The sequence below is a fragment of the Trichosurus vulpecula genome, chromosome 8, assembly GCF_011100635.1.
Source record: "Trichosurus vulpecula isolate mTriVul1 chromosome 8, mTriVul1.pri, whole genome shotgun sequence".
In the NCBI taxonomy this organism is placed as follows: Eukaryota; Metazoa; Chordata; class Mammalia; order Diprotodontia; family Phalangeridae; genus Trichosurus; species Trichosurus vulpecula.
Window position 1 is genome coordinate 9,592,855 of NC_050580.1, and position 27,257 is coordinate 9,620,111.

Consider the following 27,257-nt stretch of genomic DNA (forward strand, 5'->3'; position numbering starts at 1 on the left):
TCATCATCATCATATCATCATTATCATTGTCATCATCATCACCATCATCATCATCATCATCACCATCATCGTCATCATCACCATCGTCACCATCACCATCACCATCGTCATCATCACCATTGTCACTGTGGTCTCACACTTCTTGTCTCTTCTGAGGGAGATCAAACAGGGAAGGTCCCGGGATGAGCGACTATCTTATTCTTAATCTTTTCTATTGAATACTCTGCAGCCTACACAGGTGGATAAGATTACTTTTTTATAATTGAGTAAGACTAATTGGATTAAGATCATCCCCTCTGGGCTCACTCAAAGCATTCTTGGTCTGCTCCCCTGAGGATGACACGTGCCTCTCCTCTTCCCATGTGATTTTGATTTTTTCAGCTATCCCTCTTTATTTTGAACGCTTTTCATCTCATGCATCTTGGGCTTTTATGAGTAGAAGGTATGATAACATCAATTCCAATCCTGGAGAGTTGGGCTAATGGGTCTGTCTGAGAGGATGCTCTAGGCCCAGCACATTCACTGAATTCTGCAGGATGGTTTGGAACATGCACCTTCAGTCCAGGTTTTTGTCACATTTTTGGAACGATTTGCTTTGTCGTGTGTTTGGGGTCTGGTCTATAACCCTAGCTGCCTGATGATACCTTTCTACATATATGGTAGATGCTAATTGTTTTCAATCTCTGGTTCCCATTTTGTTGGGTAATCAGCATTGATTATTGTTGTTTTTAGCATACTGTACTGCTCCCGTCTCTAGAGGAATCCCCAGGCTTCTGATCATACCATTCATTTGGCACAGACCTTGGTCACTTCTGCTTTATCACTTTATCACTTTATCACTTCCCTTCCCCCCTCCTCATGCCCCCATCCAGCCTCCTGTGTGTTACTTTCTCAGTTCAGTCCAATGAACACTTGGAGGAAGAGAGCTATGTTTGAAAAGCTGTTCAACTTGGGGTCAGAAGAAACCTAAGTTCAAATTCTAACTCAGACTATGATCTGTGTGACCCTGGATACCTAATGACTCTGAGCCTCAGTTTCTTCATCTGTAACATGAGTATAATAATTGTACTTGCTAGAGATATTGAGGGAGATCAAATGAAATAATCTTTGTACACCGCTTCGGTAAACACAATCGATTAATATCATCAACGTTATTATTATTTACTTAGCTAAGTTCGTAGTACAATTGAAAAGGATGAGGAGGGCAGATTTGTGTTCAAAAGTCTTGAGTTTATTACTCTTTCAGTCATCACTAGCTGTATGACCTTAAACATCTGAGAAATGATCAGTCAATCTAGATGACCTCTGACATCCCTTCCAGCTCTAGGTCAGAAACGTTCTCAAATCTGAACCAGAGATACCACTGTGGTCCTATCCTGTGGATAGCCATGGACACAAGAAGGTTCGTCTCTCCTGGCTGACAAAATACACCAAGCATTTATTAAGCATCTATTCTGTGCTAGACAAAAATGAAACAGACTCTCCAAGAGTGCCAGGTCTTTGCTTCAGCCTTCAGTACCATGGGAGAGATCTTGTTTCCTTTGGATTCCCTATTTTTCACTCCTCTGTCCACATAGAACAGAATGATTTTGGAGAAGGTCAGATCCTTCCAGGCTTGGCATAGAATTACCACTACCCCACTGCTGCTGTTGTGGTAGCTGTGACTTCAGTGCTCGGCATATGTCAAGAAGATAATTGGCAGGCAGCAGCATTTCCATCTAAATGCAGACATCTGCACAGTTTCCCTTTACCTTCTCATCTTCTCAAACAACTTGTTTATCATTTGTCATTGTCATCGGAGAGCTCAGGATTTCACCAAGTGCTGCAAGTGATTTGGGGTAAATGAGAATGTTTACCCAGCAAAACATTTGCTGATCATGAGTCCTTCGGAGGCAGGCACTCTCCCAGCCTGGCCGATGCGCACTATTTAATTTCAAGAGGCCTAATTAGTGCAGAATAGACTCCTTGGCTGTTGACAACACAGAGCAAATGAGAGACCCCACTGCGAAGAACCAAATGGAAACAATGCCCCCAAAACTGGATTTAAATCTTGAAAACCATGATGGAATTACCAGAGTGACAAGGCCACCAGCTGTTTATGGGACTTTAAATCCTCCTAATGAACAGCCTGGTGATCTTCAAGTACACAAGCACTTGGGGATTTTCTTTTGAGGAAAAGAAAATCCCCAAGAATGTTTGCTTTTCTTTGAAAGGTGCATTCTGTTTTCTTTCCTTTGGGGGTGAATCTCTAGATTGAGCTAGAAGGGATCCTGGAGGGTTTGAGAGTCCAAAGCAACCTTCTCTAACCGGAGCCCACTAGGACCTGCTTAACAAGTGACCATCTGGCCTCTTCTCGGAGACCTCCAATGGACCCACCAAGCCACATTTCCCCCAAAGGGTGGCTCTCAGTGTTTGCAAGGATTTTCTGATGTCAGGTTTAAGTTTCACCTTTAGTTTCCAGTCATTGACCCCAATCCTGTCAAACAAAACAATTCTGAACCCTCAACCCTGTCAGTCCTTCATGGACTTGAAGGCCACTCTCACATCCCCCACCTGCCCTATTCTGCTCCTTGAATTCTCTCTTCTCCAGGCAGTTCTTTCAATGGATCTTCACATAGAAGGACTTAAGGTCCTTTCACCTTCCTGACTGTCTTTCTCGGGGCTCAGGCCAGCTCATTAATGTCCTTTTATAAACTGAGATGCCCAGAATTGACCACAACACTCTAGATATATTCTCACCAGGAAAGAGGACGGTGGGGGGCGGGTTGGTGGGGGATGGGTGTTATCACTTCCTTATTCCTGGTGGATTTTTTTGAAGTTCTCATATTTTATTATTTAATATTTTTAGCTTTCAACATTGATTTCCACAAGATTTTGAGTTACAAATTTTCTCCCCATTTCTACCCTCCCCCCCACTCCAAGATGGCATATATTCTGATTGCCTCATTCCCCAGTCAGCCCTCCCTTCTGTCACCCCACTCCCCCTTCATCCCCTTTCCCCTTACTTTCTTGTAGGGCAAGATAGATTTCTATACCCCATTGTCTGTATATCTTATTTCCCACTTGCATGCAAAAACAACTTTTTTTGAGCATCCACTTTTAGAACTTGGAGTTTCAAATTCTCTCCCCTCTTCCCTCCCCACCCACTCTCCCTAAGAAGGCAAGCAATTCAACATAGGCCACACATGTATCATTATGCAAAACATTTCCACAATAATCATGTGAAAGACTAACTATATTTCCCTCCATCCTATCCTGGCCCCCTTTATTCAATTTTCTCACTTGACCCTGCCCCTTTTCAAAAGTGTTTGCTTTTGATTACCTCCTCCCCCTATGTGCCCTCCCTTCTATCATACCACCTTTCTTATCCCCTTCCCCCTATTTTCCTGTGGGGTTAGATACTCAGTTGAGTGTGTATGTTATTCCCTCCTCAAGTCAAATCCAGTGAGAGCAAGATTCACTCATTCCCCCTCACCTGTCTCCTCTTCCCTTCCATCAGAACTGCTTTTTCTTGCCACTTTTATGTGAGATAATTTACCCCATTCTATCTCTCCCTTTCTCCTTCTCCCAATATATATCCCTCTCTTGCCCCTTAATTTTATTTTACTTTTTAGATATCATCCCTTTATATTCAACTCACTCTGTGCCCTCTATCTATATATATGTATATTCCCTTCAACTACCCTAATACTGAAAAAGGTCTCATGAATTACACACATCATCTTTCCATGTAGGAATGTAAACAAAACAGTTCAACTTTAGTAAGTCCCTTATGATTTCTCTTTCTTGTTTACCTTTTTATGCTTCTCTTGATTCTTGTATTTGAAAGTCAAAGTTTCTATTCAGCTCTGGTCTTTTCATCGAAAAAGCTTGAAAGTCCTCTATTTTATTGAAAATCCATATTTTGCCTTGGAGCATGATACTCACTTTTTCTGGGTAGGTGATTCTTGGTTTTAATCCTAGCCCCATTGACCTCTGGAATATCATATTCTAAGCCCTTCAATCCCGTAATGTAGAAGCTGCTAGATCTTGTGTTATCCTGATTGTGTTTCCACAATACTCAAATTGTTTCTTTCTGGCTGTTTGCAGTATTTTCTCCTTGACCTATGAACTCTGGAATTTGGCAACAATATTCCTAGGAGTTTTCTTTTTGGGATCTTTTTCAAGAGGTGATTGGTAGATTCTTTCAATTTCTATTTTACCCTCTGGTTCTAGAATATCAGGGCAGTTCTCCTTGATAATTTCTTGAAAAATGATGTCTAAGCTCTTTTTTTGATCATGGCTTTCAGGTAGTCCAATAATTTTTAAATTATTTCTCCTGTATTATACAGGTCATTGTTTTTTCCAATGAGATATTTCACATTGTCATTCATTTTTTTTCATTCCTTTGGTTCTGTTTTATAATATCTTGATTTCTCATAAAGTTACTAGCTCCCACTTGCTCCAATCTAATTTTTAAGGTAATATTTCCTTCAGTGGTCTTTTGGACCTCCTTTTCCATTTGGCTAACTCTGCCTTTTAAGATATTCTGCTCTTCATTGGCTTTTTGGATCTCTTTTGCCATTTGAGTTAGTCTATTTTTTAAGGTGTTATTTTTTTCAGTGTTTTTTGAGTCTCTTTTAGCAAGTCATTGACTTGTTTTTCACTTGCATCACTCTAATTTCTCTTCCCAATTTTTCCTCTACTTCTCTTACTTGCTTTTCCAAATACTTTTTGAGCTCCTCCACAGCCAGAGACCAATTCATATTTTTCTTGGAGGCTTTTGATGTAGACTCTTTGACTTTGTTGACTTTTTCTGGCTGTGTGTTTTGATCTTCTTTGTCACCAAAAAAAGATTCTAAAGTCTGAGTCTGTGTCTGAGTCCATTTTGCTGCTTGTTCATGTTCCCAGCCAACTACTTGACCCTTGAGCTTTTTGTCAGGGCATGACTGCTTGTAGAGTAGAGAGTACTTTGTCCCAAGATTTATGGGCCTTGCTTTGCTGTTTTAAGAGCTACTTCTACTCCACTGTCACCACAAACTGTGCCACACAAGTGCTCCTCCTCCCCCAAGAACTGTCAACCAGGACCGTGACCCAGATCCAAGCAGGGCAAAGCAAGAGAACCCTGCCTCTGTACAAGAAAGCAATCCCTGTACTCCAACTCTGCCACTTGATTCCTCCCCACTGGGTGGGCTGGGGGCCAGAAGCAACCTCAACTGGAGTTCTGGAAGCAACCACAAGAGCTTCCCGCTGCTGCTGCCGATGCACCACTTCTGTCGCTGCCGCCAGGGCTGGGACCAGACCACTCACCCTGATCCAGCAGTTTTCCCACTAACCTGCTCTGTTGTCTTTGCCCTTTGTGGGTTGAGAAGTCTGGTAACTGCCACAACTCAGCGATTCATGGCCCTAAGGCTTGCTCTGCCAGATTCCTGGTCTAGTTGGTCCTGGTGCTACCCATGCTGGGCTGCACTCTGCTCCCAGCACCATGCAATAGACTCTTCCCAGTGACCATCCAGGCTGTCCTGGGCTGGAGACCTGCTTCCCTCTGATATTTTGTGGGTTCTGCAGCTCCAGAATTTGTTCAGAGCCATTTTTTACAGGTGTTCGGAGGGTTTGGGGGGAGAGCTTAAGTGAGTCCCTGCTTTTCAGTAGCCATCTTGGCTCTACCCCTATTCCTGGTGGTTCTGACCCTCTTTGGGTCATCTGTTCTTAATCTGGGCTTCATGCACTTATTTTTTTTAATATTTTGATAACTATATTTCCATAGAGTTAGTTTCCTTAATAAGGCTATGTACTTTATGCATTTAAAAACATCCTGAGGATAGCTTCATGAGACTGCCAGAGAGGCCCATGACACACACATAAAGGTTATGATCCCCTGGAATAGAAGCCCAGAAAGTGGAAAGCGATTGACACATGGCTGTCATGCAGAAAGAAAATGGCAGATCTGAGATTTGATTGAGGTTGTCTGATTCTAGCTGCCATGACTCTGGTGGCTTTACAGTAAGAGCATTTCATAGAACCCTCACCTTCCCATACATCCTCCAAGGTGTGTCCCAGGAGTCAAATCATAAAAAGGACCATCTAGTGGAATCTGCATTTGGAAGTTGTGTGAAGGATTTTTTATGTCATCCAAGCCAGTGTTGCAGAGGAGGCTAATTCAGTTCAACTGAACAAGTGTTAATTAAATGACTACTAAGAACCCAGCACTGCACTAGGCACTTAAGATACCAAGACAAAACCAGAACAGTCCTTTGGCTCAAATACTTTGTGTTCTCCTGGGAAGAACGTGTGCACTGATGAGCAAATACAAAGTAGGTTGGGGGTGAGAGGAGAGAACCAATGACTGAGGGGATCAGGAAAGGCCTGGCAGGATATGGAACCAGAGCTTAGTCTTGAAGATATAACGGCAGAGGAGGGAAAGGTCAATTGGATTAATCATCCTACTCTCCTTAGAGTAACTACCTTAACCAGGCAAAAAACTCCTATCCAAATCAATAATAAAAAGCATTAAACTAAGTGTGAACTAACCTAGTTAATCAAGCTGGAAAGTAGCGAGCCTTTGGGGGAAATGAAATAATGCCACATAGGAGGTGTATTGGCACTAGTGAAGGAGATCCTGCCATGCTAACTCTTCCAGGCTTGCGGGGAATAAGCCCATTCAGATTCCAGCGTTGGAGTCCAGGCAACATTTCAGTCAAGAACTTGATAGTCTATCACGTGGGAGGCCTCTGTCTTCTCCTTCTCCTTGACCAGAAGGTGACCTTGTGAACTTGGAGAGTTGTGTCCCCAGACCAGCTGGTGATGGTGTTGAAGACAATCTATATTCCTTGAGGAAAGAGAGCTTCAGAATTCTACAAGAAGTCCAGCACAAAGCGATGCCATGCTTAAAAGGAACTTCATGAGATTCCCATGAATGGGAAAGAAAAAATTTCCAGGAGCTGAGTTTGCCCCTTTGCCACATTAATCAATCAATCAATATTTATTAAGCACCTACTATGTGCCAGCAAAAGACGGTTCCTAAATGATATCAACAGATAATGAATTGCAAAGTACACCGATGGGGGCCTGTGAGCTAGAGAAATAGAAAACCGTGCCCAATCCCTATAGGTTAACTCTAGAATCTTGCTGCTCATTTCCTTGTTTTTGTAGCCCTATGGCTTACTGGTGCCTACCACCTAGTAAACCCTTAACAAAAACTTCATTAGGTATTTTGGGGACGTTCGACCTGCCAGTGCATGTGGGTTGAGAACGTGAGCCTAGAACACGGCCTAGGGGTTTCAATGAGGAGGAGACAAGATGAGCAGCCAGACCTCCATCATCCCTCTTCCCATTAGGCATTGACTACATTGGGCTGAACGTTTGGGCCTCCCCCAGCCTTCACACGCTGGTGTCTGGATGTCTCTGCACACCCCTCAATGCAACCTCAGGTTATCATAATAACATGTGGCATTTACAGATTACTTCACCTATATTTCATTTGAACATCAGAACTGACCCCTAAGGTTGGAATTATTATGATTCTGATTTTGTGGACAAGGAAACTAGAACTCACAGGGTTCAAGTGACTTGCTTGGCATCATCAGCTACTCAAGGTTTGAGGCAGGATTTGAATCTAGGTCTTGCTGACTCCAAGTCCAGGGTTCTATCCATCATTGTGCACTGTTTCTCAATCGCTTCTTGTCATTTGTCACATTCATTCATTTTGCTGTAATGTACTCAGTCCTGTCTTTCTCCTCCCGTGCCTTTGGCCAGCCACAGGTACCCTGAGCCATTGGCTCCTGGCTGTTTACTTGGGCTGAGCTGTAGAGCAAGTCATAAATAGAGAGGACTTTGCCAAGTAGAATTAATGATGGGGACTACATTTTTTTCATGCAATAGTGGGCTTCAGACCAAGGTCATGCTGAAAAAATGGATATTGCAGAAAAACAAAAATCAGTAATTTACCCCACTAATGTTATGACAAGGAGATTCCATCTGCCTGGAATAATAAGGGGAAGTATAGCCTGGCAACACTCTTGCTTCTCCCTCTTTTTCACTGCATTTGGACACATGAATCTCCTTTGAAAAGTGTGTTTACTTTACACACTTTTACTTTACTTTACTTACTTTAGCTTTCTCTGCATCCCCAGTGCTCAGCATGCAGGAAGTGCTTAATAAATCCTTGCTGATGGATTGATTGGTATTCACCCCTGAAAGCATTCCTTCATCCATCCCTTTTAATTTTGTGGAATGTCAATTAGCCTTTACTAAGTGCCTACTATGTGCCAGGCAGTGTGCTAAATAAGAACTGGGTATTTATATAAATGGGCTTTTCCTTTAAGACCTTGGCCAACGAGGAATTGGAGGAGATAATGATGATCTCCTATGTCATCCATGACATTTTAAGGTTTCCTGTGAAATAGGAATGCCCATTTTACAGTTTAAAAAGCTGAGGCTTAGGTTAAGTATTTGCCCAGGGTCACTCAGTTAATAAGGGTCCAAATGGAGATTTAAAATCAGGTCCGTCTTGCATAGAGGCCAAGTTTATAGTGTATTAATGGGATCATCTCCCCACCACACCCTAGTCTAGACCAAGGATCTCAGAATGATAATCAGAAGGTCATAGGTCTACAGCTGGACGCAACCTCAGAAATCACCCAGGCCAACGTTCTCACTCTCCAGAAGAGGAAACTGAAGGTTGGGGAGGACTTTTTGTAGTTCCTAGTTTGACCTTCTTTATTCTCCTTGAGTAGAACATATGCCTCCCCTTAAAGAATGACCATATGGAATGCTAACTCATTCACAGAACGTATGCTCCTCAAGGGCAGGCAATACTTCACTCTTGTCTTTGCATGATGTCTATCACATAGTAGGAGCTTTTAAAATGCTTGCTGAGTTGAGTGGAATTGTCAATATTATCAATTGAATGTAAGCTTTTTGAAGGTGGAGGGTCTTTTCATTTTGTCTGCTGTACCCAATGGCCAAGCACAGTTGTAGGCACTCAATGAATACTTATTGGATCGGATTGGGTTATTTAATTGCAAATCATTTCTCTCTAGGGATCATGCTCAAGATCTCCAAAACAAACATTTTCATAACTCTGAATGTCAAATAATCTCTCAACCTGGGAACATACTTTCCCCTCTGTTGTGACTTTCTGTGGTTTGCAAAGTATGTTCGAATATAGAGTAACTGGTGTTACAGCAGAACCACCGTGGGAGAAACGGAAACACCCCCTGTGTCTTCCTCTAGCAGCTTGGAATTCCGAAGATCCATGGCTATTGGGCCTGGGACTCCCAGCAAAGTCCAAACTCAGCTGCTGCCAAAGGGTAAACACCCTCTGAAGAACCATGTCCCCCCAGGGTGTGGGGAAGGGTGTGCTGAAAGAGGGGCCCCCACCCCCCATGCTCCTCAAGTTATGTGGCAATTAATAAAGGGCTAAGAGGCCCCTCAGCAAAGTTGGCTTGGGTGCAGAGAATTCAAATCTGAGCCTGCTTCTCAGCAGGCCACCGAGATTCTGAAAAGACAAAACAACACAATGATGAAATGGCTCATATTTACTTTTTCCCCTCTTGAAAATAGAACAAAAGTACAAATGGGGTATCAGGCTTTTTACTTTCCCAGTGATCCCTGCTTGCTATTCAATTGGAATTATGCTAATTCCACAATTGCAATTTTCCATGTTGGCTTTTACCTTGGGGTTCACTTTAATGTGAGCTCTGGAGGGAATAGCAATGCCTGTCTCGATTACCGTTTGGGTGAATGAATATCATTCTCTGCAGGAATCTTCTGTCCCAGGAGCTCCAAACTGTCCTAATGGCCATGTGCAATGACCACCATTTCTTCTTACTTGATCTGGACAAAGCGAAAGATATATACATAGATCAATATGTGTGTATATATAATATGCATATTGTGTGTATACACATGCATTTATATTTATGTACACATATTTGTATGCATATACATATGTACACATACACAGACACATACACACATACACATATATACATATGTATACACACATGTATACATGTATGTATACATACACATACACATACACCAATGGCACTTGTATGCTATTTTTTTTTACTTTTTTTTTCTTGCAGAGGGGAAGGCAGGGCAATTGGGGTTAAGTGACTTGCCCAAGGTCACGTAGCTAGTACATGTGTCAGGTGTCTGAGGTCACATTTGAACTCATGTCCTCCTGACTCCAGGGCCGGTGCTACTAGTATGCTATTTTCACCACTGTTGGCACTCAGGTTTCGATTTGGGCATCACTGTGATCTATATCTATCCACCTAACAATTATCCAGATTTCTGTCTCCTCTCGGTATTCTTTCTATTTGCATTGTTAAGATCACTTGGTATCATTTTACTCTGCTTCAGTTCATACAAGTCTTCTCATACGTCTCTGAATTCTTCATGTTTGCTATGTTTTATGAGGCAGTAATGGGCAGTTACAATAGGACACTCAACTTTTTTAGCCATTCATGCCCCAATCAATGGGGACCTACTTTATTTCAGATTCTTTGCTATTCCCAAAGTTCCCATCACAGTTTGGCTATTTTGTGTCTCTCTTTCTGCCCTTGACCTCTTGGGGGTTTATCTCCTGGCAAGACCCCTAAATCAAAGGCAATGAGCTTTAGTTACCTTCCTCACATCTTTCCAAATAGTTCTCTAGAATAGTTGGACCAACTCCCAGCTCCACCAAAAGTCCGACTCATTCACTTTACAGAGAAGGAAACAGGTCTAGAACCTTCCCTAAGGATATAAGTGCTTCAAAATAGCAGAGTCCAGACAGAAACTCCATATTCCCTTGACTCTGAATCTCATGTTCTCCCATGTGTGGACCCTCACTGCAGCAAGCCCCACTTTTGTCCTGCCCAAGTGGGACTTGAGGTTGAGGGAGGGGCTTTCAGTTCACCCTGTGGTGGGGCGCTTAAGAGGAGTTCTGTGGAAGGGCATCATCGATGGGCTCCTTGGCATCCTCATCATGCTGGGTGAGCCTCTTTGGCCTTTCTGGCCAGACATTCATAGCAATCTACATGATAATGGGTTCGACTATACATAGAATTAGAAATGAGTAGGAACCAGGACCTGGCTAGCCCTCTAGTGAGACGCTTCTGTCGATGTCTTCCTGATTCAATCCCTGGTGGCATTAATTGGTGTTTCATTTGTGTGCTTATTTCCAGATAACTTGTTCAAGCCTAAGGAGAGGTGCATATCAGAGAAGGAGATGCATATGAGATCTAAAAGGTACTGAGTGGCTGGTGTTTAGACTTCGCCTTGCATGAAGCAGGTCCTGCTTCCACTAGCAGGACTTTGTATGGCCCTTAGACAATGTGTGCCCATGTGTCTTAGACGCAAGCATCCCTTAGGCATTGATGACACCAACTGACAAGTGAGCTTTTTCTTACCAGCCTGGGTGGGCAGGAGGATGTGGTACCTCTCTGCCTCCAGGGTACCAAGCCAGTAGAATCAGGGCTATGTCTTCCAGCTACACTGAGCCCGGACATAGCACAGGGAGGCGTGGCTGGGGTCAAAGGTGCTCTGAAACAAATCTGAAGAATGCGGCAGGTTTTAGTTAACTCAGAGCCCATCCTTGGGCTCTGGGCAATTCTTGACACAAGTCACATTCAATCGGATTCAAGTCACCAAGCTTTATTAAGCCCCTGCTAGGACCAAGTTCTGTGCTGGGTGACGGAGATAAAAATGAACCAGTCCCTGCCCTTCACTGGCTTCCATTCTACCAGGAAGGCACAACATGTACACAGATGAGCAAATACACAATATATACAAAATGATTTGACTGTATATCAATGGGCAAACAGAGGGATTTGTGCTTTATCCTAGGGACACTAGTGAGCCACAGAAGCTTCTTGGGCCAGGGAATAACATGGTCAGACCAGGACTTTGAGAACCACAATGTGCTTCTGTCTGGCCAAGAATCCAAATTCTGGGCCAGAGCTCCTGGTGAGCCCTGAATTGGTTAGAAGCCACTGAGCGCTTCCTTGGCCGGCAGAGGACACCCAGCTTAAAGACCTCCAGTAGAGGAAAGCCCTCTTGGCCCCAAGGCATCTCCTGTCTGGATAATTAGTCACTAGGAGGTTTTCCCTGACACCACATCTGAATCTGTGGCCTCCCTAAGTGCTCCTCCTTCTGCGTGCAGAGGGCAGAGAGGACAAATCCCATCCATTTCCACATGATAGATCAGCCCACTTGGAGGCAGCTGCCATGTCTCTGCTTCTTCCCTTCTCCAGTATCAACATCCCCTGTTCCTGCCAATCTCCTGATGGCACAAGACACAATCGATGGCTGATTCTCCATATGGTTCTCCATATCTACTGAAGACCAACGCTTGGAGATTAATCTTTGAAGTTTGGTGCAAATAGAAGGGCCAAAATGACCACAATCATAGCAGCAGCATTTCTATCACGCTGGAAAGTTTGCAAAGTGTTTTACAAATATCATCTCCTCACAGCAACTCTATCATTATCCCTCTTTTACAGATGAGGAAACTGAGGCAAACAAAAATTAAGTGACTTGCTCAGGGTCACACAGCTAGCAAGTTACTGAGGCTGGATTTGAACTCAGGTCTTGCTGTCTCTAGGTCCAGTGCTCTATTCACTGCACCACCCCACTGCCTAGTGTTCTCTGAAGTCTGGTGCACCTGGGAGGCAGGTTACTTTAGTGCATTCCCTCTTCCAGCTCACAGCCTGGCACCATCATGCCAAGCTTGGGAAGTAGATTATGGTCCTACTTGCTGACTCACCAACTTGAGAAAACAGTCCTGTGGTCCTAGGCACCTCCCCAGGGTCTCACCTTTGGAATCCACCCAGATCTGCCACCATCTTTCCTAACACCTGGTGTCCGGGCTGCCTCAGAGTGAGGATTGAATAACGGAGCACCAGAGGGAAAGCTCTTGTTTCTGAAATTTCATTAGTCTGACAAAATCCACAGTAATATGAGAAATTATAACAATTACCCCTAATCTATAGTGCACTGATCTGCATTAATAAAAATGAACACGCTTTTCCAGGCACCACCCTTTGATTTTTATCAGGTTAAATTGTTTACTTGGTAATTGGTGAAATTTGATATCTGCAGTGAGGCTGCTGGTAATTAACTGAGAGGGAGGATAAACTTGCCTGTTCCATTAATGGTCTGAGCCACAGCAAGCTGGCATGGGCCCCCAAAGGGCCACCGGCTTGGAAACATTGCCACTTGCCAAGGCATTAACAACCAGGATGATGACGATGGTGAGAATAATGATGATGATGACTTTGATGATGGTGACAACAGCCGAAGCCCTCATTTCTGTAGTTAGAGATTACTTGCCATATAACAACCCTGCCAGATCTGGAGTGGGAACACATTTTTTTCAGTTCAATCCAACAAGCACTTATTAAACTCCTACTGTGTGCCAGGCACTGTGCCAGGTACTTAGGATACAAAGAGAGAAATGAAACAGTGCCTGCCCTCCCAGGAGTTTACATTCTAGTGGGCAGATGTGACATGCACATAGATAAGTAAGTCTGAGGTCATTGAGGAGAAGGGGGATCACCGACTACTGGAGAGATTGAGAAAAATTTGACATGGGTGACCCACGATCCCAAACTTGATGAAACAGAGGTGAAGAGAAAGGAAGAGCCTGCGCAGAGATGGAGAGGCAAGAGATGGAATGCCAAGTAAAGGAAAGAGTAGGGGGTGTGCCGCCATCTTTGCTGCCACCTGGTACTCAGGCCACTTCTGAGTAAGGCTAGAATAACGTGATGCCAGAGAAAGCTCTGGTCTGAAATCAGGCTGGAAAGGTAAGCAGGACCTAAATGGTGAGGGGCTTTTAAATGCCAAGCTGAGGGGCTTTTAAATCGTGCTAGTGACAGTATGGAGAAGGAGGATGCCCTGGACAGGAAGATTCTTTTGACAGCATTGTGGAGGATAGATGGGAGAAGAAGAGAGACTAGGAGTCGAGACAATAATGTGAGGGGACGAGATCCTGGACCAATGTGGTATCTGAGTGATTGGAGAGAAAGGGAGGGATGGGAGAGGTGTGGTAGGCCTAGAATCAAGACTTTTCAACAATGGGCAAAGTGGACTAAGGAGTCAAGGGTGGCTCTCAAGTGGTGAACTCTGGGGTCCTCAACAGGTCAAGGGAGTGTGGAGGAGGGAGGGGCAGGTCGGGGAAGAAGAGAGTGTTATTTTAAGATGCCTGCAGAACATCATGGCAGAAAGGCCAAGCAGGCATACAGGTGCTGAAGAACATAAGTGGAAGAGGGCTGGTGATGTAGATTTGGGAGTCATCCACATCAGGATGAGATTTAACCTACGGGAGTAGAGGAAATCACCAAGATATAAAATGTAGACAGAAGACAAAAGGCCCAGGAGAGAACCTGGGGGGGTCCCCTTGTGCTGGAGTGAGGGAGGACACAGGATAATGATAACAAGGGAGTCGGTGGAGGAGAGGTCAGATAGGTAGAAGGACCACCAAGAAAGTGCAGTACCATGAAAGCCGAGGAACAAGAGAGAGCATTCGAGAAGGAGTGGTCAACAACATCAGAAGGACAAGGAGGATGAAGACTGAGAAAATCCCATTGGATTTAGCAGTGAAGAAATTTTTCATAACCTTGGACAAAGATGCTTCTGCACAGTCATGAGGTCAAGCTGGATTACAAGGAATTGAGATTTTCTGGGGAATGAGGAAATAGAGGCAATGCCTGTGTATAAAAACTATTTCCTAGCAGTTTGCTTGTGGGATGTAGAGAAGGTGCTGACCTGCCTTGGCAGAAACTCCCTGGGAATTTACTTGTCCAATGTCACATAGCCACTCCCTGGCCAGTTTGGGGATGTTTGACATAACTAGTGGGAGTACATAAAATAGCGACTCTGCCATTCCTCCAAGAGATATTCCTCCCATCCACAGTTCACTTATGGATGCTGGGAATGACACAGCCAGCTTCTTTCAGAAATTGGGAATGAAACAATATTGTACAACCAATCTGAAACCTGATTTTATATGGCCAGTAAAAGGAGCTTTGCTCTTTGGGGGGCCTAGAGAGCAGCATAAGAAACATAAGTGGGAGGAAGTTAGAGAGGCAAATTTAGGCTCAATGTCAGGAAAAACTTCTTAACAATGAGAGCTCTCTGAAAGTGGAGTGGTCTGCCTCAGGAGGTACTGGAGCCCCCATCGATGGAGTCATCCAAGTAATATGTGAATGAGCACTTGAAGATCCATTATATAGTCCATATACATTCAGGTATAGTTAGGCTGGATGGCCACTGCTTGGGGTAGGGAGCTGATTTCCTTACTCAGGCCCAGGTTGGACTGGATGGTTGTTGATGGTCCCGCTAATTCTGGGAGTCCAGGCTTTTCTGATGACATTGCTATGTAGTTTCTGACAAATGGTAGCCTCTTTGGCTTTTGTTTAGATTATGGGATTTCTCAGACTTTTTTGCAGCCTGAGTTCCTGAACTCTTTAAAAACCGTTGGGAAAGAAAATTTGAATCCTTCCTTCTGCACAATATCATTAATTATTATTCTAGCACAGGAGCTTCAAAAGCATTTTCTCACAGCACCCCTGGAAGGTAGGGAGGTACAAGGATTATTATTCCCAGTTAAGGTTAATTAAAGTCAGCTTCAGAGAGATCAGGGCATATGATCAGAAGTTTAGGAGACAGGATTTGAACTCAGCTCTGTTGTGACTTCCAGTCCAGTGCTCTTTCTACTCTAGAGCCTCCAGCTCTCTTTTAGTGGATACTGAGAACATATGAATTTGTTTCTAAATTAATTTCCTCTCACATTAAACAAACCCTTTCTTCCATCTCTTCAACTTTCTCTGGTACTTTAAGTAATTCATCTATATATTTGCATTTACTTGTACTTTTTAAAACTCCATATGTATGCTATAAATATATATGTATGTAATGTACCCATAAAAATGTGTATATGCATATACATACACACATATGTGTGTGCATATATATATATATATATATATATATATATATATATATATATATATATATACATATATAAGAGTGTGTATATATGTTTACAGGCACACATCCTTTCTTGGTCTCTCCCATAAGAATGGAAGCTTCTTGGGAGGTGGGATTTTTTTTTCATTCTTGGTACTTGAATCCTCAGAGCCTAGCACACTACCTGGGACTTATTAGGTACTTAATAAGTAAATGCTTGATGGATTGATTGCTTGATTGAGATGTATAGTCCTCTGGGAGTGTCTATACCCAAAGAAAATCAGACACAGAGGAACATATCTCTAGAGGTGATGAAAGGGACCTTAAAACACATCTAATCCAACTCCCTCTTTTTATAAATGTGGAAACTGAATCCCAAAGAAGTCAATGACTTGGCCAAGATCACACACTAATAAAAAACATGAAGATTTGAACCCAGGTCCTCTTTCCCCAAAGCTAATATCTTCCTCCCCACACCACACTGCATCTGGCTGTTACTTGTTGTATCACTAATAATTCCCATATAATTTCTTACTTCAACAATATGTGGTTAGCCAAGTGTTCCCTTTAAAATTTAGGTTATTGCTTACTGTGAGAGACATTTGTTCGGCTTTGAATGAAGAAGAGCTGGGTTCAAGTTGGCCTCAGACTTTTATTGGCTGTGGAACCTTGGACAAGTCTTTCCACTTCTCTAAGGTAGCATCGTTGTTCAGTCACGTCTGATTCTCTGTGACTCCGTTTTGGCATTTTCTTGTTAAAGATCTTGAAATGATCTGCCATTTCCTTCTCCAGATCATTTTACAAGGTTAAGTGACTTTCCCAGGGCCACACAGCTAGTAAATGTCTGAAACTAGATTTGAACTCATGAAGATGAGTCTTCCCAATTCCAAGTCCAGTGTTCTATCCACTAGCTGTCCTTTCTCTAAGGTTGTACAATGTCAGAAAGGTCACAGTGAATAGAGTGCTGGCACTGGAGTCTGTAAGATAGGAGTTTAGACCTATCTGAGATACTTTGTAACTGATCCTGGGCAAGTCCCAACCTCTCTGTACCTCAGTTTCCTCATAAGTAAAGTGAGAGGGTTAGACTTGTGCCACCAAAGTCCTTCTGACTCTAAATCGACTCTAAATCTATGATCCTAAAACATTTATTCCTGCAGAGTTTGGAGCCTGAGGACTTGAATTAAATCCCCACAGAACTATTTATGCTGGGTTATTTTAGAAAATCATTTCACCAGTCTGGGCTTCAGTAACCTCATTGGCACAATGAGGGACTAGCCTAGAAGACCTCTGAGGCCTTTCCCAGCACCAGGTGTATGATCCCAAGTTCTAAATCAGTTGCATTACGGGTTGATAGAGGAAGTTCCCTTACAGATGACATCACCAACTCGGAGGTGTTGCCATATTGACTGTGTGTTCTAGTCACTGTCGTGCAGAAATAAATCCATTGCCACATCTATTCTCCCATCTCTGGCTGTGTTTCAGAATCTATAATAACTTGCCTGAAGTGAAAAAGAAGAAGGAAGAACAAAAGAAAAGGGTGATTTTACAGAGTAATCGACTACGCGCCGAAGTCTTTAAAAAGGTAAGGTATCCTTGAGAAGCTGCCTGGCTTTGTCCACCCCCGCCCCTTGATGATCCTGACTCAGAACCATGACCTCTTCTTTCTCTTCACCCCTCTAGCAATTACTGGATCACATCCTTCAGAGGAGCACAGACTGACCTGCAAACCCAGCAGCTGCGACTCCAGGGGTCTGTGGTGACCTAAAATATTGCATAGCCAGGTAAAGTTCGCCTTATCGTCATCATCCCCAAACCCTGATTTAACCTAGGGATTTTGCATAGAAGAAACCTCCCCTGATTTACAAAGTGAGCGACGGCACCAGCACCAGAGGAATACCAACACAGAGAAACAGCTCACGGGCCCCACGAGGTGCTCACGGATTTCCTTTGGAATGTCACTGTTTGCTCCTGCCTTTCCCACCATTCTGACCCAGAAGGATTTTATGATCTTTCTGGTGCATAAAAACAATACCAGCGGACTTGGTTTTGGTCTGAGTTATTTTCATTAACTTCTTAGGAACTAAGGCTCTCCTTTCATACAAGTAAAGCCCTCCTCCTCCCTCCCCAGTCTCACCTCTTCCTCCCCAAACCTGTTCTTTCCCAGCTACATTTAGGAACCTTTCAGAGTAGTCTGGTTACCAAATGACAGCCACACCAACAGTAGCAGCAGCGGAGTTTTTCAAGGTGTGCTAGCACGGTGCCCAGGGAGCAGCCTAATCTAGTTGGGTAGCAGGGCTGAGCTGTGCCCAGGACCCTAGAGGGAATATTTCATTGGCAATGCCATTGCCTATGCCTTCTATGCCTTATTGTTTCTCTCTGTCTTTATGAGACACCTTAGTGGGAGTAAGTATCAATTTTGATAGAAGATCTGTGGACAGAAATCAGCTATGTACAGCTGTGGGCAAATCCAGTGTTTTCTACCCCCAAAAAACCCTTTCTGTTTTCAAAAAAGGCTACTGACAAAATTGCCATTTGGCCTTCCAGACTTTTACAATTTCCTTTATTTTATACATGTATATTTTGAAATTATATGGGAAACTAGTTTTTACAACAAAATGGAAATAAATATTATTTTAAAAGTCTCGATATTTTGGTGTTTTGTTTTTATTTTTAATTTTTCTCTGATTAAAAGTGGAACTTCCATCCTAAACTACGTAAAGTATTTGGTATGGGATCTCCCAAAATCTTCTCAGCAGCTCCGAGAATTCTCTTCTCCATTACCTTACCAATGCCAATGATCCTCAGGTGAGGATGTAGTTAGACAGAGAACAGCAACTTTGCAGTCAAAGACCCGCTGGTTCTGTTTCTTGACTCTGCCACTCATGGCTCTAAGCTTGGAAAATCTACTACCCCTCCCCAAGACTCAGTTTATTTCTTTCTGAAATGAAGGAATTGGAGTAGATGGCCTCTAAGGTCACTTTCCCCTCTCAATCTTTGATCCTGAGAGTCTCTGGTCCTCTCCTCAGAATACTACAGTTCCCCAGCTGTCTAGTGATGCAGCAGGTGAGAGCCCCTAGAAGGAGTACAACAGGATACAATGTAATCCAACTTTAGAAAGAAAGGGCCTAATAGGTTACAGTCATTGGGTATGCAAAGACCAAAAGGGGAGAGTGCCTGCCCTAATGAAGTTTACAGACGGGGAAAAACACATATCCAGAGAAGTCAATGCTACTCCCTCCCTTCCCCTCCTACACACAAGAGACAGCTGGGGATCTCCCTTCCTCAAACGGTATAGACTGTGGTAAGGTGGAAGGAGAAACAGAAGAAGAGAAGCTGAAGGATGAAGAGAAGGAGGAGGAAAGAAAAGAAAGGAAAAGGAAGCAGGACTAGGACTTCTGGAGGCCTAAAAGCCAATGACACCTAAATGTATGGAGTTGATAAGAAAATCTCAAAGGTCCCCAAGCCTCAGATGTGGGCACGAGCTTGGACAGAGAATGGCTCAGAGAGGAGGGTCAGGGACACAGCTCCAGCCAATCCTGTGTTTCACTTCTAAAATTTTACATCAACAAGCTAGAAAAGCAAGAGATGGGACGTTACGTGTGAGAAAAGTACCTGCTCTCTCCAGAGCCCTGGACTCGGAGCTGGAGGAGATGTGAGGTTTGGAGACCGTACCAACCCTGCCCATAGGAGCTTGCAACGTCCTGGGGCCATACTGAGAAGACACAGGAACTGAGCTGTGTGAGTTCTGTGCTCCCTCCTCCAACAGCAATCTGGAGGAGGGAGAGATTTGAGGCAGGAAGACCCTGAGGTGCTTATTGCAATTGCCCAAGGGGGCAATGAGGAGGAGTGGGGGAGGACTGGGAGGGGCTATGAGAGAGATCCTGGAGGTGGAGTGGACAGACTTGGTAACTGATGGGTTCGATACCTGGATGGGGAGTGGGAAAGGAGCCTTCCCTTCAATTCAGCTCAGTATTCATTACTGCCAGGTGTGCCAGAGGAGGTGCTGAAGACAAAACCCAAAATGTTCCTGCCCTCTGTTAGAAAGCAAAGACCAAGTTTGAAGCATGGAGACGGGCAGCTGGGGGGGCCCTGAAAGGATGAGTGAAGGTTGTTCTTTCAGGGGGTCCACTTGGCTCCTGGTCACCTGAGCAGAAAGGGGGGTCACTGAGAGGATGAGTGAAGGCTGTTCTTTCAGAGGGGTCACTTGGCTCCTGATCACCTGAGCTGACAGGGGGGTCCCTGAGAGGATGAGTGAAGGCTGTTGTTTCAGAGGGTCCACTTGGTCCCTGGTCACCTGAGCTGACGGGGGGTCACTGAGGGGATGAGTGAAGGCTGTTCTTTCAGAGGGGTCACTTGGCTCCTGGTCACCTGAGCAGAAAGAGGGGTCCCTGAGAGGATGAGTGAAGGCTGTTCTTTCAGAGGGGCCACTTGGTTCCTGGTCACCTGAGCCAAGAGGGGGGATCCCTGAGAGGATGAGTGAAGGCTGTTGTTTCAGAGGGGCCACTTGGTTCCTGGTCACCTGAGCTGACAGGAGGGTCTCTGAGAGGATGAATGAAGGCTGTTCTTTGGCTCCTGGTCTCTGTCTTTCCTCCTGGAAACATCACAACTCCCCCTGGAGCTTAGTTAAAAATGTTCAGATCTACCAGTTATGGCCTGACCACTTTCTTTATAAACACAACAACCAGTTTCCGTGAACCATGGTGGGCCTTCAGCGTGGGAATGCTCAACTATGTATATTTGTTACAAGGGATTTGTTTTTCTTCTTTCCCAATGGGCAAGAGATGGTGATTGGAGAGAAGATAGGCTTTTGTTCATTGAAAAAAATAAAATTCTGTCTAAAATATAATGGAGGTGGCTTAAATCTAAGAATAAATCCATGTCAGCTTGAGAAGAACGTTATAGTGAAATTTTTCAAGGACAGTTATTAGATGAGATGCCTGAAGCAGCAATGAGCCCAAAAGGGAGAAGTAGGGAAGATTGGTTGGAGGATTCTTCTCCTGAGGGGACAGGCAGCCCTATCCCCTCAGAAGCCCATGGAAAGGTGAGCTTGTCTTTTTGGTTTTGTCTGTATCCATCTCAGGGCTCTCATGGTGAAGTCAGGCTCGGTACTGAACTCAAAACAATGGGAAAGTCTGAGCTGGCCCACCTGACCCAACCTCCTGAGACTCCCTTCTCCCTCTAAGGAGCTATGTTCCTGTTGGCCAGGATCCTTCTCTCCAGATTCTAACTGTAGAAAAGACTGAGAATCATCTGAATTTAAGCTCAATTTTCTATTCATCTTAAATGTTGAAAGTGAGAAGTACTTTCAAATTCTACCTGTTTGTGTCTAGCATAAAGAACACTTGGGGCTGGAGTAAAAGGGCCTGTAAAAGTAAAAGGTTTGAGTTCAGACTGCGTGACATTGGGTAAGTCATGACCATCCTTCGGGCTTCATATGCCTCATCTGTTAAATGGAGGAGTTGGCCCAGATGACCTTTCTTGCCCTTCGGTGCTGTCATAGATTCATAACAGTAGAGCTTTGAAGGGGCCTTGGAGACAGGTTCATGCAGATCCCTCCTTTTACAGAGACTTAGGCTAAGTGTCAGAGCCCCATGAGGCTTGGCTCCAGGATCTCAAAGTGAGCTTCGGCTGATGGGGAGACAGACCTCTGGCTTTGGAGTCAAAGGACCCAAGGCTGTGACATGCTACTCCTGTGGTCCTGGGCTCCTTGAAATGCTGTAAGCCTCAGTCTTCTCACCTGTAAAATGGAGGAATTGGACTAGAAGGATTTTTAAGGTGCCTTCCAGTACTAAGCCTCTGATGCTGTGGTTCTGCAGGAAAGGATGCCCAAATGACTTCCAGGAAGAAAAACCAGCTGCTTCCAGGACTCAGGAGCTCACCTCTTGCCTCCAGGTTTTTCCACAAGCTGTCTGCCATGTCTGGAATATTCCTCATCCTGACTGACATTTCTTGTTGAGTCATTTCAGATTGTGTCCAACTCTTCATGACCCCGCTTGGGGTTTTCTTGTCAAGGATACTGAAATGGTTTGCCATTTCCTTCTCCAGCTGACTTTACAGATGAGGAAACTGAGACAAATAGGGTGAAGTGACTTGCCCAGGGTCACATAGCTAGTGTCTGTGGCTGGATTCGAACTCAGGAAAATGGGTCTTCTTGATTCCAGACGCAGTGCTCTGTGCACTGTGCCACCTAGCTCAATTCTCCTAAAGCCCAGATCAAATGCCACGCCCTAATTTCTTGACCTCCTTAATTAGCATCACTCTTTCCCTCACAAAATGGACTCATCTATAACCAACATCTAATAAGTTGTGCACCTGTTGTTTCTGATGTCAGCATCTTGAGATGTTTCTCACTTTGGTCTTCCTATCTATTCCCAATGCCTACCATGTAATTGGTGCTGAAAAATGCTTTTAAATTGTTGAATGTAAAGTGACTGCAACCTTCCTAAGCCAATGGAGACAGCCAGAGGCCATTGTTTACCAGCATTATATTACTGATGACCACAGTTATAAGCTAAAAAATTGGCTAAGCTTGAGATATACAAGCTGTAGCAATGTGGGGCTGATGTGTTGTGCATCTCTGTGGCTTCATTTTGAAAGAGAAATTCCTAATTTGGTTATTTGTCCTTTCCACCAGTTAGTAATGGGATAATGGAAAAACAATTGGCCTTCCCAGCCAACATCTTCTGCCAACCAAACTTCCTGGAAGCTCTGCACTCCCAGAGCCTGAGTCAGCACATGCTTCCTTACTCAGATGTCAAAATACTCTTTGTGAAAGAGCCAGGGGTTCAAAAGTGGTTGGATAAAATCCCATTGGTTAACAGTTGAGACATTCTATATCCACACTGGTTAGGATGGAGGCAAGAGGAAATGGCTTTCAACTCTGGCGGTTGAAGATGACCGTTAAAGCTGACCAACAGACTGAGAATGCAGTGTACCAGATCCACATCAAGGAGCAAAGAGGGAAGGGGGATAGAATGCCAACATGTGGTAGCTGTGCCTGGAACTTACATGAAAGTCCAGTATTTGACAGGCAGGGAAAGAGAAAATTAAAATGACCAAAACCCTGGGTGCTGTTGCCCAACAGAACGCTACCTATAGAGAAATCATAACTTTTTCTTGATCTCTGCTTTCTTGGTGTCAAAGCCCAAAGCTTTCATGGCCACCTAGAGCTTCCAGGAGTCTGTTGCCCCAATTCCCTGTGTATCAGTGACCAAATGCCTCTGAGCATGGTCCTGGCTTGCTGAGTTTATACTCACTCATGCTCTGTCCATCATCTCATGACCATCCAAGCAGAGACCTAGGGAAAAGGCAAGGACAGAGCAGAATTATGTCTCAGGTTCACAGATAAAGGGAAACTGGAACCGAACAATGGAGAGACTGCCCACACAATGTATATAGTAATTGTGTAGCTCACTGGGAGCAGGTGGAGGAATTGTCAGAATTGAGGGAACTACACTGACTCCATCTTGTGACTTAACTCTGGAGCTAGCTCAGTTCCCTTTCTATCCAATTATGGGTCTTGTCCAATTTCTGTCGTGTGAGAAAATGCCATACAAGTGATAAGGAGAGATGTTTCCACATCCCACATAACCATCCATCCCAAGTATCTTCTCATCTACCCCACTGATGCCCCCTTCTCACCATTTGGGCCTGACCCCCAGAGAGCAAGGAATGCTCCCTGGGAGTTAAGCCACTCAGCTGTGCTGCATCACTCTGGGACTGAGCTGTCCTGCTTGGTGAGTCATAATAGGCAAAAATCCAGTCCATTAAATCTAGCTAGCCCCAGTACAAGCTTTCCACACCACCTCACCGTCCATTCTGCCCTGCTCTGCCCCCTAACCACCACCACCACCACCACCACCCTCTTTTCTACCTTGCTCTTGGCACAGCGATAAAATCAATGTTGCCATTGCTTCCTGAAAAGATGTGTTGGTCAAGTGCCCTAAAATCTGCACTCACCAACCCTGTGCTCTTCAAACCCAAACTCCTTCCTTGATCCTCACTCCCCTCTCTGTACTGCTTCCCCCAATAGAGTGTACGCTTCCTGAAGGCAGAGACTGTCTCCTTTCTTTGTTTCTCCCTCACACATAGTTGACACATTTCATTCATTCACTTTGTAGGAGGGCTTTGTGGGGAAAAGCTAAAGGGATGCTACAGAGAGAAGAAAGAGGGAGTAAAGGGACAAAGGAAATCCTACATCGACTCTGCTTTCTGTTTCTAGAATGTGCTTCTGCCTCAATTGCTGGTTGGCTAGCCACCCAACAAGCCCTCTGGCTATGGTGGTGTGACTAATGTGGTAGATGGCCTTGAGGGACCTCAACTCCCTCCTCAAGCTTGGTCATATGTCTTTGCCTTCATGTCTGGGGGGGTTCTCTTGGCTCGCCCAGGCACTCGGACAGCAGCCTCAGAAGTAACAGAAAAATGGTGGGGCAAGGAGGAGGAAGGAGGGGGTGATCCTCTCTTCCCTCCTCAGCTGTCTCCTTCAATTTGCTACTGCATCAGGAAAAATTCTCTAACTTCCTCCTGCTGTCTTGGATATTCCTGAGACCATATCTAGGCAACAGAGAAGAGGGTTTCAAGCAAGGGTGAGCCCACTCTCAACCTCTCTGAACTTGATTCCAGGAAATTATTAAGGGTGATATGGGGAAGAACCTTGCCTAGCCCTCAGAGCCCAGGAAGGACATTGTTCTACATTCCAAACTTGGCCGTATGGGGGATAGAGCTGGATAGCATATCGCTGCTGCTGCTGCTGCTGCTGCTGCTGCTCCTCCTCCTCCTCCACCTCCTCCTCCTCTTCCTCCTCCTCCTCCTGCTGCTGCTGGGGCTGCTCCTGCAGATCCTTCATTTTCAAAGAAGACCAGTGATAACGTGGGTGATGTCTTGACTTGCAAATCATAACTGTAATTAAGGCTGGGTAACGAGAGTTTTAACATGGATGCTGAATTGAAATCGGCCACTTCCACCTGTAGACCTTCAGGAGCTCAGAGATAGAGCTTAGCACCTAGTTAGTTAGCAAGGATAATTTTATTTTATTTTTTAAAATTTAATATTATTTTCAGGTCAGCATTCTCTCTCTCCTTTCCCCTCCCAACTGAGAAAGCAAGAACAAAATCTGTTACAAACATGAATAGTCAAGCAAAACAAATTCCTGCATTGGCCATGAAGGATAATTAATTAGAAAAAGGAAGCAACCAGATAGTGAGCACTCCCCCCTACCCCACAGCTGCCCCCCAGGTGAGCTCTGCCCCAGCCTGCTCCCACCATGGCCTTCTCAGAATGCATTGCAGACCACCTTCTCTGGGTATGCAAATTGCTGATTGTACCTCTGGCTAATAAGGTAAGATTCAGAAGAAAGCATTAAGTGTGGGTAGAATCACTTTGTTAAACAGCACTGATAGTTAAAAAGGCGACATCTGGGATTCCAGCTACTTTGGGAATAGTTGGCTCCTCTGATTCCAGTCTGAACAAAGTAGATGCTTCCATGGAAGCCCCCAGAGCTCCTCATACTGCCTCTACCCAGGAATGCCAGTCAGAGGGAAGGGGTATTTGCTCCCTGAGGATGAGTGACAGAGAATCAAGGGCCCCCCTTCTCCACCATAGGCACACTCACTGCCCATGACTAACGTCATTACAGCGGACACAAAGGAATTAGTGGTTTGATTGCCACATAGACCACATGCACACTCATCCACAAAATCCCACAATGGCTAGCACACAGACAGGATTCTCCTGTTGGGTTTTGTCTAAAAATACAGAGAGAGGTATGGCTGGCCTAGATTTAATTATACACTGACATCAGAACCTTTTAGTTCTGATTTCAGCTGAAGAAGCAAGAGTCCAATGTTTTTCGTTGTGTGAGGCATATTTCACTGCCCATGACTAAGCCAGGGCCCACACCCTGGTAACAAGGACCTTGGCAAGGAGTAAATGCAGAGGTAGCAGCCTCAGGCTCCCAGCTATGGAATAAAGGCTGCCTAGTGCAACCTTTCTTCATTGCGTTCTCCTTGGATGTGCCCTGGTAGAGGAAGTGGACAGCGCTATCCAAAACGTGTAATTAACAACTAATTGAAAGGAACCATCTTCAGAGCTATAATGAGGATTTCTCAAACCCAGGGCAAATTCAGTTGTGCAGGGAGGTCTGCAGATAGAGGCGGCACCAGGAATTAGGGTTGGAGGATCTGGGCAGTGGAAGCTGGAGAGGGTGAGAGTGAGCCAGAGCAGTGCTTGGGGGAAGAAGTGGGAGGGTGAGCTTCCCCTTGATGTCAGTGCCCTGGGACTAAGCACTGATCACCCTCTCCTAGTTATTGCTTTGCTTATATTTATACACTTAAGGAATCTTGATTGATTCTTAAGGAGGAAATTTCAGCACATTTAGTACAAAGAGACAAACCGATGAGACACTCCAGAGCATTGGACCAGCCCCTAAACTATCTGCATGGACCCTAGTTTCCCTAGCTCTGAAATGGTGGAGGCCAGACACGGTGTTCACAATCTAATGGGTGGGGGGCAGACAACATGCAAACAGTTATGGGTGGACCAGCTGTATACACAATATATTGAAGATAATCAGCAGAGGTAAGGGAGATAAGGCCATGTTTGTAAACCCTAAAGAAGAGGTAAATGCAGCTATTAGGATTATTACACTTGCGTGTTGTCTGTGGCTGTCTTAAACTCAATATGTCCCAAACTGAAGTCATTATCTTTCCCCCAAATTTTGCGGTCACTGTCAAGGACATCACCATCCTCCCAGTCACCCAGGCCCACAACATTGGTGTCATCTGCAGCTCAATCTCTCACCATCCATATCCAAGCCGATCAAGTTCTGTCAGTCACTCTCTCCTCTCCTTTGGCAGATCACCACCCTGGTTCAGGTTCATAATCCTCATGCCAGACTTCTGTAATGGCACCTGCCTCCAGTCTTTCCCCACTCAGTCCCCCTTCCACTGAGCTATCAAAATGATCCTCCTGAAGTCACAAGCCTGAAACGTAGGTAATAGCAGTGATGTAGGAATCATACCATTGGGGCATCTGCTTAAAACAGTCACTAACCAGTCCTTGACTGCCACATCCTTCAAAAGGTGGAGGAAACAGTGAAGGAATCATGTATTCTGTACCTGGATGTTAACAACAAAGAAGAACTAGGGGGCTCAAGTAGAAATGATGAGAATCAGAAACCCCTCCCCCTTCTCACAATTATCAATAGAGAAGAAAAACAAGCATAGATACCACAAACATGAGATTTTAGGAGAGATTTCCAAAGCTTCAGAAAAAGGACTGAGATGTTCTGGAGAGATCAACCCAGGAAGAATGGACAGCTC

At 44.5% G+C, this 27,257-nt stretch overlaps 1 protein-coding gene across 1 annotated transcript in view; it reads left to right on the forward strand.

Moving 5' to 3' along the window:
* The window catches only part of C8H10orf90 (chromosome 8 C10orf90 homolog), a 274,229-nt gene extending 256,571 nt beyond the window's left edge, over positions 1 to 17,658 (forward strand). The window contains exons 8-10 of the mRNA XM_036735056.1: positions 11,157 to 11,220; positions 17,422 to 17,521; positions 17,620 to 17,658. Of these exons, the coding sequence (XP_036590951.1) occupies positions 11,157 to 11,220; positions 17,422 to 17,521; positions 17,620 to 17,658 (203 nt within the window). The remainder of the gene's footprint in view (positions 1 to 11,156; positions 11,221 to 17,421; positions 17,522 to 17,619) is intronic.
* The last annotated feature ends 9,599 nt before the right edge of the window (positions 17,659 to 27,257 follow it).